This window comes from Callospermophilus lateralis, chromosome 9 (genome assembly GCF_048772815.1).
Source record: "Callospermophilus lateralis isolate mCalLat2 chromosome 9, mCalLat2.hap1, whole genome shotgun sequence".
Taxonomy (NCBI): domain Eukaryota; kingdom Metazoa; phylum Chordata; class Mammalia; order Rodentia; family Sciuridae; genus Callospermophilus; species Callospermophilus lateralis.
In genome coordinates this window covers 17826154-17845710 of record NC_135313.1, presented here as the reverse complement: position 1 = coordinate 17845710, position 19557 = coordinate 17826154, and the positions used below count along the sequence as shown (strand labels likewise).

The 19557-nt window shown below is 50.7% G+C and overlaps 1 protein-coding gene across 2 annotated transcripts; it reads right to left on the bottom strand.

Moving 5' to 3' along the window:
• Nucleotides 1-1080: 1080 nt before the first annotated feature.
• Nucleotides 1081-19163, bottom strand: Ptprn (protein tyrosine phosphatase receptor type N). 2 transcript variants are annotated; one of them, XM_076865949.1, is made up of 23 exons: nucleotides 19043-19163; nucleotides 17559-17609; nucleotides 17233-17346; nucleotides 13168-13264; nucleotides 11943-12201; nucleotides 11504-11858; nucleotides 10966-11100; nucleotides 10330-10364; nucleotides 9406-9680; nucleotides 9124-9210; nucleotides 8726-8805; nucleotides 8466-8530; nucleotides 7634-7852; nucleotides 6993-7193; nucleotides 6746-6893; nucleotides 6510-6583; nucleotides 6203-6280; nucleotides 5974-6093; nucleotides 4782-4948; nucleotides 2337-2390; nucleotides 1667-1731; nucleotides 1379-1452; nucleotides 1081-1152 (listed from the first exon to the last, which is right to left on the bottom strand). In XM_076865949.1, the coding sequence occupies exons 1-23, from the start codon at nucleotides 19155-19157 to the stop codon at nucleotides 1081-1083; spliced, it is 2940 nt and encodes a 979-aa protein (XP_076722064.1). In that variant the 5' UTR covers nucleotides 19158-19163. The 2 variants fall into 2 exon arrangements, with proteins under 2 accessions (XP_076722064.1, XP_076722063.1); XM_076865948.1 differs by lacking the exon at nucleotides 9124-9210 and having other exon boundaries at nucleotides 19043-19157.
• Nucleotides 19164-19557: the final 394 nt, after the last annotated feature.

Below are 19557 nucleotides of genomic sequence, written 5' to 3'. Positions count from 1 at the left end.
CCCCCCAGGTAAAGAGGTCTTCCTGGCACCACTGTCAGAGTTTGCTATAGAGTGACCTCCACAGGGCCTAACCTCAGTCCTGCACCATATGAAAGTTATTCCCCAGGACAAAGTGCACAAAACAGCTGCCCAGACTTGAGAGGGAAGGCAGCAGGGAGATCAAGCTGCTGGGTCTGGTCCTAACTCTACCACTTACAAGGGTGTACCACCTGGGCCAGGGCCATGCTGCAGCCTCTTCATCTTCGAAAGAGGCTAATCCTGGGTGGTGGTTTGTGAAGATCAAGTTAATAAACGTGAGACACCTTGGAGACTGCCAGCCACCTAGAAACAGGGTAAACAAGGACTGCCTGGTGGTTATATGCGCCTAACACACCACTGATCAGACGGAGGGAAGCGAGCCTCCAGGCTGCAGTGTCCCATCCTCTAAGGAGAGATGGAAAGGGCTCAGCTGGGACCAGGGCTGAGGCTGGTCTGGAAGCAGAGCAGACAGAAACACGAAGGAGTCAGGGTTGCAGCTGCACAGACAACACTAACTTTATTCACATTGATACAAAAGTAGATTTTTCTAGAAATGCTCTCTTGTGCCAGAGGGAGAGAGGTTGATTGGCACATGGCGGGAGGGTAGAGAGAGGAGGCCTGGGGGCAGGGAGGAGAGTCCCCTTGTGGGGGTCAAGGTGGCAGGCCAGTAGCAACAGGGCTGGGAAAGCTGGTGCACCCCACCCCGCTCTGTCCACACAGCAGGCCAGGGAAATACACGGAGGTGTCGGGAGCATCCAGAACCACAAAGAGGGGCCAGGGAATTCAGGCAGGAGAAGGCTCTGGGTAGGCTTGCTGCCCACGGCCTCTCCTCTCCTCCTGGCCACTGCCAACTCCCCCAGGAGCTACCCCAACTCCGGCATGTGTGAAGCTGGACAGGCCTGCCCTTCCCACTTCTCCTCCCTTGCACACTGCTCTTGGAAGGGCTGGGTGGGCCCAGAGGGACCAAGGTGGTGGGCTGGGGTGAGGAGTAGATATACAGATAGATGCTCACACAGGCAGAAGGAACGGAGGCTGGGCTGCCCACTAGGGGGCGTGGGAGTCTCACTGGGGTAGGGCCTTGAGGATGGCGTTCACCTCCTCTGCCACAGCTGTCAGGGCAAATTCAAACTGGTCCTGGGGAAGGGCAATGACAGGAGAGTCATGGGGAGACCTGGTCTATGTTTTTGCCTTGAGGGGTTTTCCACAGATGGGGGTACTGGGCAGGTTTCTTGGGAGGAGAGCCCCTAGGGAAGTCCAGAGGTAGAAGGGAGAAGCAGGCTGCTGCTGCTGTTCCCAGGGTGGCTGACATGGCTGCTAGGGAAGGGTGGCAGCTAGAGTCAGGGCAGGAAGGCACAGTCACCTTAGAGCGGACAAGGCCAGGTCGCTGGTCACGGACATGTTCCAGGGTGGCAGCAATGTCAATCTCCTTCACTCCTGGAAAAAGGGTAGAACACCGGGCTGCAGGGGTGTCCAGAGGAGGCTAGGGCAAAGAAATCCCGGGGCATCCAGAGGTGGGGGGGTGGCATGGAGGATGGGGCAAAGCCTGGAAGCCTGACAGACTGCTGCTCCATAAGCTCCCAGGCACCTGGTGCTGGGGAGCCTCAAGCCACCGCCCTAGAGCTTCAAGCACTGTGGGGATGGTCCTTACCTTTTGCCATGCGGTTCAGTACCATGTCAATGAGGATGTAGGTGCCAGTCCTCCCTGCACCATCACTGTAACAGGAGGAATTGTTGACAGGCTTAGCGAGGGGCCCAGTAGAATGGGGGAGAGGGGTGGAGGAGGCCTGGAAGTTTGGGTTGGAGACAACACTGGTTGATCCATTAGGGTGGGCCCGGGGAGGGCGCTAGTGAGCCACGAATGAGAGAAAGGTCATAGTGTCTGGGCCCTGGGGCTTGGGCCAAGAGAGGGGAGCCTGTGAACTGTGGGGTATCCCTGGGCACTGGGACAACCCAAAAGGAGAGCCATAGGTCAGTCCTGTGGAGGAGACTCCAGCGGGTGGGGGAACAGCCCTCCCTAACAAGGGGCCAGGCTTTTGTTTGGCCAACTTTCTGTGGAAAGGGTCACAGAGAGTCTGTCACATTCTTTTTTTTCCCCTTCAACCATTCTTAGCTCATGGGCCACTAAACAACAAGACTAAAAACAGGCTGTGCCAGATTTAGTCTGTGGACTAGAGTGTGCCAGTCTTAAGGGGACAGGCCGGCAATGTGCACGGGAGATGTACAGAGGGAGCAAGGCCAAAGAAGGATGGGACTCAGGAAGACTCCAGCCTGGGGACTCTCCAAGCCTGGGCTGCCCTGCACTTTTTGTCCCCACTAACCTGCAATGCACGATGATGGGGCAGGAGCGGCCCCGGTAGCATTTGTTCACCTTCCTGCAATGAGAAATGGCTGTGAGCGCCACTGGGCACCAGCAGTGAGGAAGGGAGCCCAGAACACACCTGTTGGCCTTATCATCTACCTCCTCCCACCCAACCCCATGGTCAGGGCAGTGGGAAGAGGGTTGGAGAAAGAAGTCAGGGCTGGAGGCAAAGAATCAAGAATTTGTGTGGGTGGCACTGGGGTTGACTTGTCACTTAAGAGCTATGTGCCGAAGCTATGTTCCTGGATTTAACCTCTTTGAAACTCAAATTTCTTACCTGTAAAGTTGGGGATATAATAATAGTAATCTTTTCCTTAAGGTTCTTATGACAATCACAAGAAATCTAAGTAAAGTACTAAGTGCAAGATATGGCACACAGTGGGTGCTCAATAAATGATAGCTACTAATCATGACAACACACAATAACATTAATAGCTGCCTCTGCCAGAATCCAAGGGGTAACTTCAAGGGCATTATTCTGCTCATCCTCTACAAACACCCAGACCATGCCCCTCCTCATTCAGACTCCTAATGGTCATCACCAGCAGTGACATCAGGTCACACTGGGCACACACTTCCTCTGGCCAAGGGAGGAAAACCACTCATCTCTGAACACTGAGTTGCCGCCTGTCTCCCTGAATCAACCTCACCTCTGCCCAGGCATTCTATGTCTGGGTTATATTCAGACTTAGGGTCCACTTGGACTTTGGATGCTTCTCTCTACCCCTGACCACAGTTCAGCAAAGAGCAGGGGTTTCTCCCTCCCTCAGTGGCCTTATCTAACCTTCCATCATCCCTTATAACCTTCTGTCTTTGAGGGTCACTGACAGACTCCTAATACCCTCAGGATAGGGAGGAACTTCTTAGGGGTCAGATTGTTTCAGGAGGAACTTGGGACTTAGTGATCCTCCAGCTAAGGGACCAGGGGACTTTGAATGGTTTTACAGGAGTCCATGTGGCTTTCTAGCATACTGGTGGGTGCACCAGAAGGCTGGGGTTGAATGGGGGTCACAATGATGGTTTTCAGCTGGTTCATAATAACGATCATAAATAGTATCTGGAATTAACTGAGTCCTTGCTATGTACAACTAGATTTTACATGTTTGATCCTATTAAATCTTGTAACAGTCCCCTAAAGTATGTGTCATCAGCCTCATTTCACAGGTAAGAGAACAGAGGGAGGCCAAGAAACTTGCCCAGGGTCACTTTCTAGGACTTCCTTTATTAATTTGCCTTCCCTCTGGTGGGCCTTCACCAAAATGATTAATTTGTTCTGGATGTCTCATTCCAACTGAATTTGCATAATTCTAGCCTAGCTTACAAACCTTTAGCTTGTATATGCAGCCCTAAAACAGATCGATGTAAGGTCCTATCAGGATTTTTAACTTTTTTGGCAGTGCTGGGATGCAACTCAGAGCCTCACACATGCTATGCAAGCACTCCACAGCTGAGCTACACCCTCAGCCTGATCAGGATTTTTAAAGGTCAAAAATGGGAAATAGCTCCAACACCCTGGCATTGCTTTTTAGATATGCTCCCATCCAGGGACTCTAGTTGTCCTCATGTTCAAAAAAGTATACCCAGGTCTCCACCCTAGCTCTGATTCTCTGCCCAGAGACCCAGGCCAGCCTGGCAAGAGACTGGCAACACACAATAACTGCAGGGCAGAGAGGCCCTGCTTCCAGCCACCTGCCTGGCTGGGGAAGGGCAGGGGACGCTGGAGTTCTGGCCTGGTCTTGGTTCCAGTGTCACAACAGGTTGAGTCCCTCAGCTTCTCTCCCTCTCCCCCATTCTGGGGATTGAACCCAGGACCTCACACATGCTAAGGCAAGTGCTGTACCACCGAACTACGACCCCAGCCCTCTTCAGTTAGCTTCTGCCCCTGCTCCAAGGAGTTCCCAAGATAGACACCCTACTGCCCTCCCTCTGACAGTCTCAGTCCTTTCTGTACTCTTGCCCTTGGCTTTCAGCTGCTTTTCGGCTCCCCTTGTAACTATGCATCTAGAGTGAGAATACTAGCTGCAGATCACAGAATCGATAGTGGCCACGAGGGAGGGATGGAAAGAAGGAAGGTGGGAGAAATTTGCAGGGTGGCAGGGCAGGAAGCAAAGCCCAGTGGAGGAGCGGAGACAGGGAGGGCAGCTACAAACAACGTTTGCCCTTTTGCAAGGAAGCTGGGAAATTAGGAGGCAGCCACAGAGAGGCAGGGAGAAAGAGAGGGTGGGAGAAGCACACAGCTGGCCAGACTGAGACCAGTCACGGGCTGGGGATGCCTTTGAGCGAGAGGGTGGTGGGCGGGCTGCAGGGGTCAAGGGTCGAGGCTCCAAATTAGACCTGGGGCACCAGGAGGAGCTGGAGGGCCGAGGGGACACGAGGGAGTCCAGCCCCTCGTCGAGCTTTTCACCTGCGGAAGTCCAGCAGCGGCCGGGTGGAGGCCGGAGTGCCCTCTGCCGGCCAGCTGAGGAAGTGGAACTGCGTGAGCGTCCGCGTCTCCTGGGTCTGCACGTTCTTCAGGTAGAAGCTCCGCACCAGGAAGTCTTCGCACCAGATGTGCTCCGACACCAGGTTCACCTGCCCGGGACCGGGGACCTGAGCGCCGCAGGAACGCTCCCGCCTCCAGGCTGCGCACGCATCCCTCGCAACCCGGGCCTCGGGGGTCCCCACCTCGCTCCAGAAATTCTTCAGGCAATGTACCACTCCACACCGCCCCACCTTGTCCCAGCTGTCCTCAAGAACCCTGGCAGCCTATGTCGTTTATCTACTGCTCAGGACAACTGGTGACTTTTCCACCCAGAACAACTATTACTATGAACTCCTAGAGGTTGGAGCCTCTCCTTGCTCCTTCTCACAGGTCTTCCAAAGTTTGCTAGTCGATCACAAACTTTGATGAAATTTCATAATATTTCTATTCAATTTTTTCCTTTACCCATGAGCAGGACCGACAAAAGGCTTATAAAGAACAAAGACTATAGAGTGCTCATTGATAATGAAAAAAGTACTATCCGGGATTATCTGGCCATGAGCAACTTCTATTGTGTTCTTAAGATCCCTGGTCTTACAGGGGATCACTGTCTCCCGTTCGTCTGGAATCTCTACTGCCTTCCCCTGCTTTGTCTCCTTCTCCTCTCCCCATACCTATCTATCTTCTCACCCAATGAGAACACATTTTTTTTCCCTATTTTACGTAAGCAACACGTGTGACTGGTGATATTTCTTTCTTTGCTTTGGCCATTGAGAAACTCAGAGCTCAGTTAGACTCAATTAAAGGAAGTCTTACTCTCTGATTTTGGGTATACTTATTTTCTCTGTCTCACATAATCATGGCTCTTAGCTTCTTATCTCAGTTTCAGTGGTTTTATTTCTATACTTTTATTCTAAGTCCCTATAAACACTTTTTTGACCCTAGACAGGACATACAGGCAGACACATATGTATATGTAGGTAGGTGTATGCATATATATATATATATATATATATATGTACATATATGTGTCTATGCACATATATTCATATAAATACATGAATGACTAGGCAGGCCATCATTCATCTGCCCCACTCCACTCTTGTCTTCTCCTTGGTGTGGGGACCCTGCTGACCTCATATACGTGATACAGAGAGGAGCCCTCATCTGGCCAGTAGCGGTCACACTGCTTGACACCATCCTCCACCAGTGGAGTCAGCATGACGATGACAGTGCAGCCACTCTCCCATACCATCTGTGGACAGAGACCCAGATAAACTGCACTCTAACCTCCCATTGTAACATGACTGGCCCTTACTGACCACAAAGTCCCCTGATCCCTAGAGGTCATTCCAAGAGCCCACCTGCCAGAAGTCAGCGATGGTATGGGACAGCGGACCCTGTGTAGCTATGTAGGCTGGCATCCGCGGGTCATGTTCAATCTGAGGGCAGGAAGATACATCAAGAGCCAGAATGGGCACTGCTACTATGGAGAGGCTTGGTCAAAGAGACCGGGCCAGGGAAGACAGAGAAGCCCTTATTTCCATACTAGAATATCAGCCCCACAATTCCAGGGACTTGGGTGAGGTGGGAGGTGACCACAGAGAATGAAGTCAAGAAAGGCAGGACACAAATGGGGCAGAGGAGGAGGATGGAGTCAGGGCCACTCACAATGGGGCTGGCGTTGATGTAATCACTTCGAGAAGGGCTGCTCTCCACCTTCAGCTTGATGCGGGCATGATCATCTGCACAGACCCGACATCCCACCCCAGATGACTCTCTGGTCACTGGGGTCCTGGCACCTCTGCCACTCAGCCTAAGCCAGGAGTAGGAGCCCAGCGCTTTCCTCACAGCCCTTCAGAGATCCCAGCAGAGAGCGGGGGCCAGGCTAGTCAGGGCTCACTTACAGGGCAGGAAGTCCGGATGGCGGTTCTTTTTGATGTTGCCCTCTCCCTGGGCAGTGGCGCAGGTGTTCGGCTCTGCTTGGTAGGCACACAGGGCTTGCCACTCCTTGGCCAGGCGGTCCCGGTTCCGCAGGTGGTCCTCCATGTACGCCTGCAGGGGCACCACAGCGAGGCTCTGGCCTACACCGCCAGTCCTAATTCTCCCACCATCCTGTTCCCTCCCCTTTCAGGACCCAAGCCCTGTCCTGACCAGAATCATGTGTCCCGTGGAGATGTCCATGTTGGCCTGGGCAGGCTCCTCGCACCAGGATGGTGTGCTGCTGTGGGAGCTGGGGCTGGCCTGAGCCGCATCACTGAACTGGGAGGACACACTGCTCACCCTCGAAGGCTCTGGTGGACCCTCTGCCCGGTTGAACAGGGACTTTGTGGCCATGTGCTGGCGACATAGGTCCTGCAGAGGAAGAAGAATCAGGTGAGGCCTATGGGTCCTCTGAAGCCTTTCAACAGGGGCCTAGGTTCAAGTCTAGGTCTCTAGGCACACCCTTGAACCCAACTCCTCTGAGGTAGAATCTTCTACCCTGGCCCTCATCCTTGTCAGAGTTTTCTGCTTGCGTGTGGTTTATAACAACCTCAGATATTACAGGGTGAAATCCTAGACCCTCAGAATCATAGCATTGGAATGAACTTCTGGAAGTATCTGCTCCATGTGGGAATTCCCATTCATTCAGAAATTCCCTCATAACACCTGCTGGACCCTCTTCAGTCTCTGCCTGGACATTCCTAGGGATGACAACTCGCTCGCCATTGCACTCCCACCTTCACTCCAAGCAAGACCCAGACTCCTCAGCCCCTTGCTCTTCCTCCCCTTGACAACCTTCTGGGATTGCACACCTGGTACTCAAAAGTAGTGTCACCATGGGCTCCCTCAGGCCCCAGGGCTGCCAGGCGCTCCTTGTCCCGCTGCCTCGAGTGCTGGCGCATACACAGAGCCACTGCCAAAGCCACTAGTAGCCCAGCAACACCTGCCAGGGCCACCAGAGTAAGCAGCACTGAGCGCATGGGAGAGGTGCTGTGGGCTGGTCGGGGAAGGACTGCGGCTGCCTCCTCCCTCTGTAGGAACAAAGTCAGAATCAGGAAGGGAGGAAGTGGTGTGTGTTGGGGGGTGGACTTAGGTGCTGCTTGTCACCCATGCCCCTGTCCTGATCCTTGCTAGGACATTTCCTGGGGCAAAGCTGTGAGGTCAGAATGGCTCAGGTGCTCCTTCTCATCCCCATCAGACAACTCAAGTGCCAGAGACACTGGGGGTGACTTCCTTCAGAAAGATTTCCATATAAAGACAGACAGGAAGAAGTGGGGAAGGAACTAGCAGAATGGAATACTGGAGTGTGAGGCATAAGTGTTAGATGTTGACTACAAACATATTTTGAGTATTGTGTTTCTTCTGTGCCAAGTTTCCCCTTAGAATTGAGAGACTTTGTTGCAGGAGACCAAGGGCATCTCAGTTCTTCCAAGCATAAGCCTTTTTTTAAAAGGCTGGTCCCACAGGGAGGGGCCACTGGGGCCATCTGCTGGCCATAAAAGGAAATGCATGGGGAGGGGCTAGTTGGCAAAGGTCGGGGGGCGAGGGCTGGCCAGCCAGATAAATGAGGTTTCTGCTCAGTTGTATTGTCAAGTTTGCCTCCATCTCTTGTGGACAACGTCAGCCCCCTGGGATAGTGCCTACCTGTCCCACTCCTGTCTGTAAGATCTGGAGCCCTGTCTGTGCTTCCAGTTCAGACTTCACCAGCCCTGCAGAGAGGACACAGGTCAGGCTCTCTCCAGTCCTATATGGTCTCCATCCCATGTCATACTATGCCAGGTGGCAGGTAGGGCCTAGATGGCATGTGGGCCGGGGATATTTAAAGGGAGTATCAGCCCCAGGCCTGGATATTAGGACTGGGTCCAGGGTCAAGCCTGGGCTTGAAGTTGCGGGGTGGTATTTACCAGCTTGCTGGGTCACATCCGCCAAAGACAGGTTCTGTTCATTGTGCCGGATGCGGAAGGTGAGGGCCGGTCCCACCACACTGCCAAGTAGGTGCTATGTTACTGCCTCACCTACCCTAGACACCAGGCTCTAATAGAGAGGCCAACTCTGGCTCTCTCCCCATTAAAGGATGGGGCTGGAGCAGGTCAGGGATGCCCCCACAGTTGGTGTCTGATGGCAGGCAGATAATGAATGGAACCAGCAGCAAGGATAGGTGTGGCTGTACCTTCAGTACAGCTGGGAGCATCTCTGACCCCAGAACTTGTCTTCCTTTCCTCCCCTGAGTCCCTCCAGCCACTGCAGGGCTCAAGCTGTCTTCTAGACCCCTGCCACTGCCCCATTAAGATAGCCGCCCCACCTGATGTTGATGAAGCTGCCTGAGGACATGTGCACATGCTCAGCCAGGATCTCCAGCAGCTTCACTCCTGCAGCCAGGCTCAGGGGTCTGGAGGCGGGTAGCAGGCAGAGGAAGGAAAGTGGGGATATTCTCAGTCACTTTCTTAAAACAAGCCACCTCCAGGGATGCAGAGCTGCTACCACCTCCCTGTCTTTCACATTTGGATTTCTGCTTTTGCTTCCCGCCACATAGGCCAGCCCAACCCCAAGGGACTGAAAGGTTTCTCTGAGCTGGAGCCCTTACTTCTGGTCAGTGACGATGTAGCCATACTCTTCTGCTGATGGCCGAGCTAAAGGTTGTCCCACCACTGTGGGCTGGATTTGGCCCAATGAACTTTTCTTCTCCAGCAGGACAGGTGTAGCGGGGAGACTCACAGCTTTGGGGGGCTCAGAGGAGGCAGGGCTCAGCAGTTGCTGGTCTTTATTGGAGACAGGGCTGGCAGTGGGGTACCCAGGCAGGGAGGGGGTGGGGGGTGGAGGTTCTGCTCTGTCTCCACCCTGCACCTGCTCCTCCATTGTCTGTTAGAAGAGAGAATGAAGGTGTGGACTACCTACAGTGGAGGGGTTTGTGGGAGGGGGGCCACACCCTGGACTCTGAGCTTTCCACAGTGGAGCTTAAGCCAGGGCCTGGTGCAGCGCTGGGTATAGACAGTGCATCCAGAAAATGTGAGCCAAGTGGATGAATGAATGAATAAAAGATTGAATGAGTAAACATGATCTGGGATGGAGTTGGAGGAGTGGGAGGAACTTCTGGAGCCAGAAAAGCTGGGGTGAGGTTTGAAGAGGAACAGCAGGCAATGTTTTTAAGACTTTTTGTTCAGCTACAATATCTTGGAAGTCTGACACCTAAAATGGAGAGAAGCAGAGCTCCTCCAGCTACAGATGGACAGGAGGCTGCCTTCTCTCAACTCTTCTCTTGCTGCAGGAATCCCCAGAGAATAGTCTGAAAGGATTTTAGTGAAAGAGGAATGAAACAAGGATTCTGGTTTCTAATTCCAGCTCTGCCAACAACTTGATATAAAACCACAGACAATGACTTGAGCTCTCTGGGCCCAAGATGAGGGACTGGAGGAAACAGATTCTAAGTCCTGATTCTGAGATTTAGGTTTCAGCAAGGGAGTGTACTGCCATGGGACATTTACAGGTCAGGGAGGTGCTGGGAACTTACTTTCTTGACATCAGCTCCAACATTTACAATCCCTCCTGTAGAGATAGGAAAAACAAGAGTCTGGGGAAAAGGGCCAAGAACAACATCTACACAACAACACAGGTGGGAGAAGAGGCTGGAGCCCCTGAGCCTGTTCTATCTGTTGTGGCCTTGATCTTGTTTTAGTGACTAAGACTCTATTGATGCCTCATTCCTCTTTGGTTCGGCCTTATAAGGCACTGCTTTCTTAACTTCTCCTTTCATCATTGGCCATATCTCTCTAAGTTATTCTTTGTTCAGTTCTCCCTCTACCCATCAATTTTTGGCCTCTACTCACAGGCCACGCACTCCTGCACTCCTCGTGTCCTCATTAGCATTGACCCACCCTTCTTCATGTCTCCCCCAGTCCCCCTGCCCATATCTTCTTTTCCATTACTTCCACCCTTTAGTCTTTTCTTGATCAAACTCCTCATTTCATCACCCTACCACTTGCTCCCTGCTGTCTGCTGGAAATTACTCTGTGTATGAAAAAAACCTCTCTTCCCCTGACCTTGACTCTGACTCTTTCCCTTTGGGCTTCTCCCTGTGGTCTTGACAGGTGGGGCTAGAAGCCTCCTTGGATTTGGGAGTCACTGGTCTCTCTGCTTGGACACTCACCTGGATTTCTTCCTGTGGCCTTGGGAAGCAGCTGCAGCAGAGTTGAGAGCGTGGAAAGTTGCTCAGGGGTCAGTTGACGCAGCTCCACTCCATAGCCCGCCAAGACAGTGGCCAGTCTCTGCAGGGCTATATCCGCTGGGGGCCAGACACAGAGCTTAGGGCAGATGATGGAATGAACTGACTGGGAGGGTGGACTAGCACATTTAAGTGATTCTTCTTAAATAATCGGACACTGATACCATCCCCTTCCCAGCCCTTGTACACACTTTGGGGAAAAGACCTCTCTGGAGCCAATACCAAACTCCAGGCCCTCTATGGGCATTTCAGTTCTTCATCTGAAGATTAATATCCAGTTCGCACCCCACAGTACTCCCATCTATGCTAGTGCCTACATGGATCACCTTGTTAGTAGACACTAGTTAAATGTATGGATGATTTTGGGGACACTTCAACAGATGCATGGGTAGTCAGGAAGGCACCCCATGGTTCTCCCAAAGCAGCTTCCTTAGTCAGGGAGGTGGATGCTGAGGTCTGTTACCTGGCTGCACTGCTGGGGAAGGAGGCTTCTCCCCACGATCCACTCGTCCTTCCTGCTCATACCCCTCTGAAGAGACTTCTGCCTGACTGCTGTCCCCTGGCTCTGGTAGCCTTGGTGTCCTAGCCCTGTTGGGCACTGGCAAGTCCTGGGCCAAGTAAAGCAACGCTGAATCCTGGAAAAGCTGAGCAGGTGAGGGCCCAGGAAGGTCCCCATAGGAGTGACCAGAATGGGCCCCAAACATGCCCTTGGATGCAGTTCTGCTGAAGAGGGGAGGAGCTTCGGCCTTGGGCAGGGGGCCAACACTGACCATTCCTGATGAGCTCTCTGGGCTCCGGGAGCCATCACGGGAGCCAAACTGTGGAAATTCAGAGATACCAGTAAGGGAAAAAGTCAGAACCAGGGATGGAAGGTGGGGAAAGGGCCAGAGTCAAGGGCTCACCTGGTGGAACAGGTAGGGCTGCAACAAGGTGGGTTCATAACTCAGGGCAGGGTGGGGAGCCTGCGGGGGCAGCAGAAGATGCTCCAAGAGAGGAGGCAGCAACTCAGCCTGCAGAGGGGACAGTGGGGAGCCTGCCCCAGCTCCACCCCCACCCATGGGAGGTCGAGGAAGCCCCTGGGCAGCAGGGGAAGAACCAGTGGGGGTGCCCTGTGAAAGCAGCTCCCCAGCAGGACCAGGTCTCCTGGGCACCAAGCCAGATCTGGGGAGGAAAGCAAAGTGTGTGTGTGATGGTTTATGCAGCAAGGGGATAGAGAGCTTACGAAGAAGAGATGGGGGCAGGGGGTCAGACGGGTAGAGTAAGCCTGATCTCTTAAGAAATGAGGTGACCTCAGGGGACAGGAGATGTACCAGAAGGACTTGGGAAAGGTCAGAGAGACAAGCCTGGGTTGAGGTATCTGCCTCCTTGGTAAGCATGCCTAGGTCCCCAAAACAGAGCTGCTGGGTCAGGGAGGCATATGGCTAGGATTGGAGGAGGGCAGAATGGGAGCAGGAAAAGCAGATTGAGCCTCTAAAGATGAACTGTGGCTGCAGTGTGCCTAGTTGTCCTTGTGTGCTGGTTCTTCTCGTGTATGTTCAAACATTCAAGACTGCCCTGTCCCCCCACCCTGCCGCATGCTTTCTTCTGAGCTCAGTGAACCTCATTGCTCTTCTTCCGCTTTGCTGGGTCTGGACACTGCCTTAGAGGTCCTAGCCATGGAAAAATGGTGATATCTCTTGCCATAAACAATTCCACATAGTGATGAAACTGAATGTTAAGTGACTTCAACAAAATTCTAATCTGCCTAAGATGACTCTTTTATGATTCTTATAAAATATCAAATAATGACTTTTTTGGTGGTACTAGGGATAGAAAGCAAGGGCACTCTATTGCTGAACTACAACCCCAGCCCTTCTAATTTTTTTTTTGAGACAGGGTTTAAAACTTTCAAATAATGTTTTTGAGTGTATTTTTAATACTTTTTTTTTTTTTTGATCCCCAGGGTGCACCCAGCTCCTACTGGGCATGTGAGCATGTCAGAGAGTGACCATTCCTGAATCTCTTTTATCTGTGTTTCAGTCTGATGACCTTGGTACCCTCTTCTTCCCTTCCCCTCCCTTCTCACCATCAAGAAGACCACACACCACCAGCCTCAATACACTAAGGTTGCTGAGAAAGGCTGCCTACCTGTCCCTTGGCCGGGGCTCTGGGGGGCGAAGCCTGGGGATGCGCTCCATTTCCTGGGAGATCACATACTGTGTGAGGTCATCATGCCAGGATAATCCTGTTGGGCAATGATAGGTGAGAGTGGCTGAGGAGTCTGGGGGCCCAGTCACAAAAAGCACACCCCCTACACTGCAGTGCATTGAGTTTGGCAGAGCAGAGAGGCAGTGGAGGAGGCTGGAGACCCATAGGGTGATATGAGCTGCTTTTTCTCACCCTCAGGTCCAGCTTTTGGAGTCAGACTTGGGTTTGAATCTGCCTCTGCCACTGAGGAATTCAGTGATCTTGGGAAGATTGCTGAGCCTCAATTATCTCAATTCTCTCCTCCATAAGATGGGCATTTATAACACCTAATATATATATATATATATAAGTTGTTGTTGGACCTTTATTTTATTTATTTGTATGTGGTGCTGAGAATTGAACCCAGTGCCTCACACATGCTAGGCAAGCACATTACCCCTGAGCCACAACCCTGGCCCTCTCCTGAGATTTTTGTATTAACTAAAATAACATATATTAAATAGAATAGTGCCTGTCACATAATGAACTTTCAACAACACTATTATTATAGCTATTATTATTATTTTCCTGAATCTCAGTTTCCATATGGGAATAACACATAGCTCACAATGTGATTGTGAGGATCAAGTGTGACCATGGAAATGAAAGTGCTTAGAAAACTCTAAATCAGTGGAAACTTGCTTTAAACCTCTACATCCTCTCCTCATCAGGCATCATTATCATTCTCATATTTGTTATCATCATCATCTTACCCTGAAGCAGATCTTCTGTTTGACCCTTTAACCCCATGAAACTCTGCTCTTAGGAAAACCAGTCACCCATTCTTAAAGAATAATCTCCCACTCTCTACCCTCATTTTTTCTTCCATGTTCTGTATTTATAATTTGTGGTGCTCTTGACAAATATTCTGGGATCTACCAACATCTCTATCTGCCTTCTTGCCTTTTAATATTTGATTAACTACCTGTGCTCCTATTTAAACTTAATTCCTCCACTTGAACACTAGATTCTATTCCCTCTTACCTACTCCAGAACACCCTCCCCGAAATTCTCCCCTATTTCTTACATCATCCTCTTCTCCCTTTTCTACTGAATTGTTGCCGTCAGCATAAAAACATGATGCAATATTTTTCCATCTTAAAAACTACTATTTGACATCACATTTCCCTTCAGTTATGATCCCATTTCTTTGTAGCAAGATTCCTTGAAAGATTTATCTACAACACTCTATCCAATTTCTTTCCTCCCATTCCCTCTCAATCTACTCTATTCAGGATTTTATTTTTAATTTTTTTTTTAGTTGTAGATGAACACAATATCTTTATTTCATTTATTTATTTATTTATATGTGGTGCTGAGCCTCGAATCCAGTGCCTCACGTGTGCAAGACAAGCGCTCTACCATTAAGCCCCATCCCCAGCCCCAGCCTCTCTATTCAGGATTTTACTACTACTTTGCCAAAGCTGCTCTCATCAAGGTCAGTAGTGAATTATGCTTATCTAAATCCATTGGCCAGTTCCCAGATCTCATTTTTCTTAACCTGTCATCATCATTTAACAATGTTGATCTCTCCCTCTTTGGTACATTTTCACTTGGCATCTGGGACATTGAACACTCCTCCTACCTCACTGGCTTCCGATTCTAAATCTCTTCTTCTCCTTCTCCTCCTCCTCCTCCCCTTTCACCTTCCTCCTCCTCCTTCTTTCTTAACCAAAATAAGCTCAGCTTCAAAGTCTCTTTCTTTCTGTGACTGAGTCTGGGTCACAGTACCCCCATGTTGTACATGTTGGACTTTAACAGTTAACAAAGTCTGCCTGGTAACTGGCCATCCACCTAGGTCCTAACAGATTCCAGATGATACAGCCTTCTGAGTCTGAGGACTGGACCTGCAGAGCCATACACACAGAGCAGTTGACTTGGAGAATGTATTTTTGGCCTTAAAGTCCTGGCAAACTCTTCCTTCTCCTTACAGTCTGTTCAAAGTTTACATAGATTCAAAAATGTATACTTCAGCTTTCTAATTTGCCATTTATATTCGCACTAGAATATCAAATGTTTTAAGTTTAATCAAAATGTGTCTTACATTTAAACTATGAATGGGAACATTGAGACTACTCCCTCCTTCCATCTTCCCTTTCCCTTTTCCCATAATAAAAGGTGATTCGGGCCTTGTATTATGGGACACTTCATGATGTAATTCAGGGAAAAGGTTATTAGAATTCTCCAGGGCTTGCCAGGTGCAGTGCCCGCCTGTAATTCCAGTGGCTTGGGAGACTGAGGCAGGAGGATCATGAGTTCAAAGCCAGCCTCAGCAAAAATGAGGCACTAAGCAACTCAGTGAGACCCTCTCTCTAAATAAAATACAAAATAGGGGGGCTGGGGCTGTAGCTCAGTGGTAGAGCACCTGCCTCACACATGTGAGGCACTGGGTTCAATCCTCAGACCACATAAAAATAAATAAATAATGATATTTTAAAAATACAAAACAGGGCTGGGGTTGTGGTTCAGTTACAGAGTGCCCCTGAGTTCAATCCCTGTACACTCCACTCTTTCACACACAAAAAGAATTCTCCAGGGCTTGATCCTTAGTCTTCTTCTTCATATATACTCAATCCTTTGGTTAAACCATCTACCTTATAGATATATTTGCCATCTCTATGCCAAAGAATCCCAAATTTATAACTCTATTCCAGTCCTCTCTCTCAAAATCCTATCTCACAGGTTTGAATTTCCACTCTACCTGCACAGACATGTTAAACTCAACATCAAAAACTAAACATCCCCCAACTTCACCAAAGTTTTTCTTGTGTGTGTGTGCAATTTCCCCCATCATAGTTAATTACATCTCCACTGATTCAGTTGTCTGGGCAATACAATGTGGATGTCATTTCTGACTTCTCTTTTTATAGCCATATCTAGTATTTCATCATCGCCCTAATCCAAACTACACTCAACTCTTACCAGAGTTATTGTGGCAGCTTTCACTGGACTTCCTGCTTCAAACCTTGACTCTCTCTACATTCTGTGTATTCTCAACACAGCAGCAAGAATAATCCTTTTAAAATAGAAGTTAGATCATGCACCCCTGTGCTAAAACCCTGCAATGGTCATCTCTTGTACTCAGGGTGGAGCCAATGCCATACATTCCCTTGAGTCCCTACAATGACTACATTCCTTCCCCCATTACTTACCCAAATGTGACTTCTATTTTTTCTTTCCATCACTTTTCTATCAGTTATAGTGGTATCCATGGTGTTCCTAAAACTTGCTCCTGCCTTAGGGCTTTTGTCCTAGATGTTTGGTCTGCCTGAAACTCTCTTCCCTTGAATAACCTCCTGGCAAACTCTTCCTTATCCTTATAGTCTGTTCAAAATTTACATATATTCAAAAATGTATACTGCAGCTTTCTAATTCACCATTTCAGGTTCCTTTATTGTGCTGTAATATTCTATAGCACTTTCTAGCCTACCCTAATATCCATTTATTACCTTCTAGCATACTATTTATTTTCTAACTAATATAGTGTTTCTTCCCCTTATCTTCCAAACATAAACCCCAATAAACACAGATTTTTGTTTTATTCCCTGTTACATCCCCAACATCTATAACTATGCCCCCCTGCCCCCCCCTCACATAGTAAATACTCAATAGATACGTTCTGAATGAATGAATTGAATGAGTGGGGTGTTCTCTTGCCTAAGGACCTTAGAATCTGTGGAGAACACTCAGACAGTCCCAGGGAATGAAACTGGACCTAAAGAGACAGATGCTGGCTTCTTCCAGTGCTTTTAGAGTCCAGAGTTCAGATGTGAACAGCCAGTCTTTAGGATTTTATCACATCCTTTTCTTGTCCCCTTCTCCAGCAAGATCTGGGAAGGTGAGTTTCCAGAAGTTGGCATGACAAGAATATTTCAGAAAGAAGTCTTCGGGTCAGGTGGTCCCTTACTTCCCCACTCATGTCTAACCAAGCTTGAATCTCTCTCCTCCAGTGCATGCAGATCTTACCTTGAGACATGAGCTGTCGGAGCACACCTTGTAAGCGTTGGAGAACTGGGGAGGTGACTTGCAAAAGGGGCCGTGCCTGCCCCACTCCCACCTGGCACTGTCCAAACAAGCCATCTAAGAGGACAAAAGTGGTATCAGAAATCTTGAACAAGACACCTATCAAAGTACAGGTTGCCAATGAACAGCACTTTCTCCACCTTCTCTCTTGTTCCTTAAGGTCAGGGCTCCTTATCCCAAGACTGTCCCCTCTCCTCCCTTCTGGGACTCCCACTTGTTTTTTGTTGTACCTCTCTGTCTTGTGAGTCCTATGCCTGGGTCTTACTCACCCTGAATGCATACTTCGAGGTGAGAGCAGAGTCTACGATCAAATAGACAGCCTGTAGAGGGACAGGTAAGCAGAAGCTCAGACACCCCCACACAGAATGGTAGGATGGATGGAAAGGCAGGGAAACAGGAAAACCAGATGGGGCCCATTCTTTCATTCTAAGAAAGCCTTTAATCTGGGAGGAGAGTAGGGAAGAGGCCTAGAATCCTGAACAGAAGAAAGCATGAGATCCGGCTCTGGATTTTAAAGTCCGAATCCTTAAGAGCCACCAGTCGCTTTACTGAGAGTTGAGAAGCAGCAGCCTTTCGGCTTTACGCTGCTTGAACACACACAGAAAAGCAACTTGCCCAAGGCAAGGGCGGGGGCGGGGACAGTCTTGTTATAGGATCATGTTGTTTTCATAAAATTACTATGGGAGAGTTTTTGGCCAAATCCAGAAGGAAAATTTACTTTCCCAAATCTTCGAAAGCCTCTTAAGTTTAATAGCCTGGAACTCAGACGAGGCGGAAAGTCTAATACACCTCCCCCGCGTGGGGGGAGAGGGTCAGTGTGTTCCTGGCAAGCGGTTCCAGACCCGTGCCGCCGCGCTGTCCGTGGTGCTGAACCTAGGAGCCTGGGGCCGCGAAGGGCTTGTCAGGAGGGAATTGCGGGAGAGGGAGGGGTTGAGGGGAGAGGAGTCTCCAGAGGACCTGACCCCTCCGCTCCATCTTGTTAACCCACAGCGTCACAGGAAGAACCCCTGCGTTGGTCTCCAAGCCCGGGTGGGGAAAGAGGGCGCCAGATGGCGAGGCTGCGCCCCTTCCCCCATGCGCCACCTTCCCACCCCCACCCCCGGCCCGTGAGTCAGCGCTGACAGCCTCTGTCCGCACAGATGTGAGTCAGCACCAGGCCTCGCTGTGGGGAGGGGTACAGAGGACGACCCTCCCCTCTTCATCCTCTTCTTCTCCCTCTCCCAGCTGGCCCCTCTTATAGGAGATTAGATCTCAGCAACCGATCTCTCTAGACTTAAAGAGAAATCCTGACCTTTTCCCCAGCCCAATACTCCAGGGGTTGCCTACGGGCCCCAGCTCTTATCGCCCAGAGATCACCGTTACCTCTCCCTCTTCCTACCTCCCTGCCCCCCCTCCCCCATTTTTCACCACGGGTCACCACTCCCTGGTGCCTCGGCAAGACTTGCTCCCGAGGTCCTGTAGCCCGTCTTTAAGCCCCTCTACCCCCATGCACGTCCATTTCTCCTCCTGAACCAGCTATTTTCTCCTGAGCCCACTTCTCTTAGGTCCCGCCCGCATATTCCCAGCCCCACCTCCAGGCCTACGCCCCTTTCGTCCCTCTCGTCGTCCTCGTCGCGCTGTGCCTCCTCCACCCCATCCCATACACATATTCTACCTGGGCTTCTTTCCTTCACGACACTTCCCTCACCCCACCCCCGTACCGAGTTTTGCTCCCAGCCCCATATTGCCCCCACCCCCCAAGTTTCCTCCTGACCATGGGCACTAATGGCGCTGCAGCCTCCCGGGTGGCTGCTCAGCAGCAGGAGGCAGACGAGCAGCCGGAGGCCCCCGGATCCCCCGGGACCCCCAGCCCGCCGCGGGCGCCGCATCCTTCTAGGCTTCAAGCGCTCGATCCCCCGCCAGAGTCGCAGCGACGCTGGCGGGAGCCTTCCAGCGGAGCCAAGGCGGGGCCTGCCACTTCCCACCCACCTCCAAGGCGGGGTCTACTGGCCCCTCTCAAGGCAACTCGGCCAACCGCAGGCGGGTGGTGACGACATCTCCACCCCCGGCTCTTACGCTTATTTGCGTCACACGTGACGCAAGAGCCCTGTCTTAGCGGGGTACCTAAGCAACCTTCACCTCCTCCACCAAATAGTAGGAGCCACACTAGAATTCCCACTTGGCTTATCCCCTTTTGACCTAACTATGCTCCTCTTCAAGGAGCACATCCACCTCTCTCTCTTGCGCCCAAGATTGGCGAAATGGGTTACTTGTAGTTCCGTGGGGGCC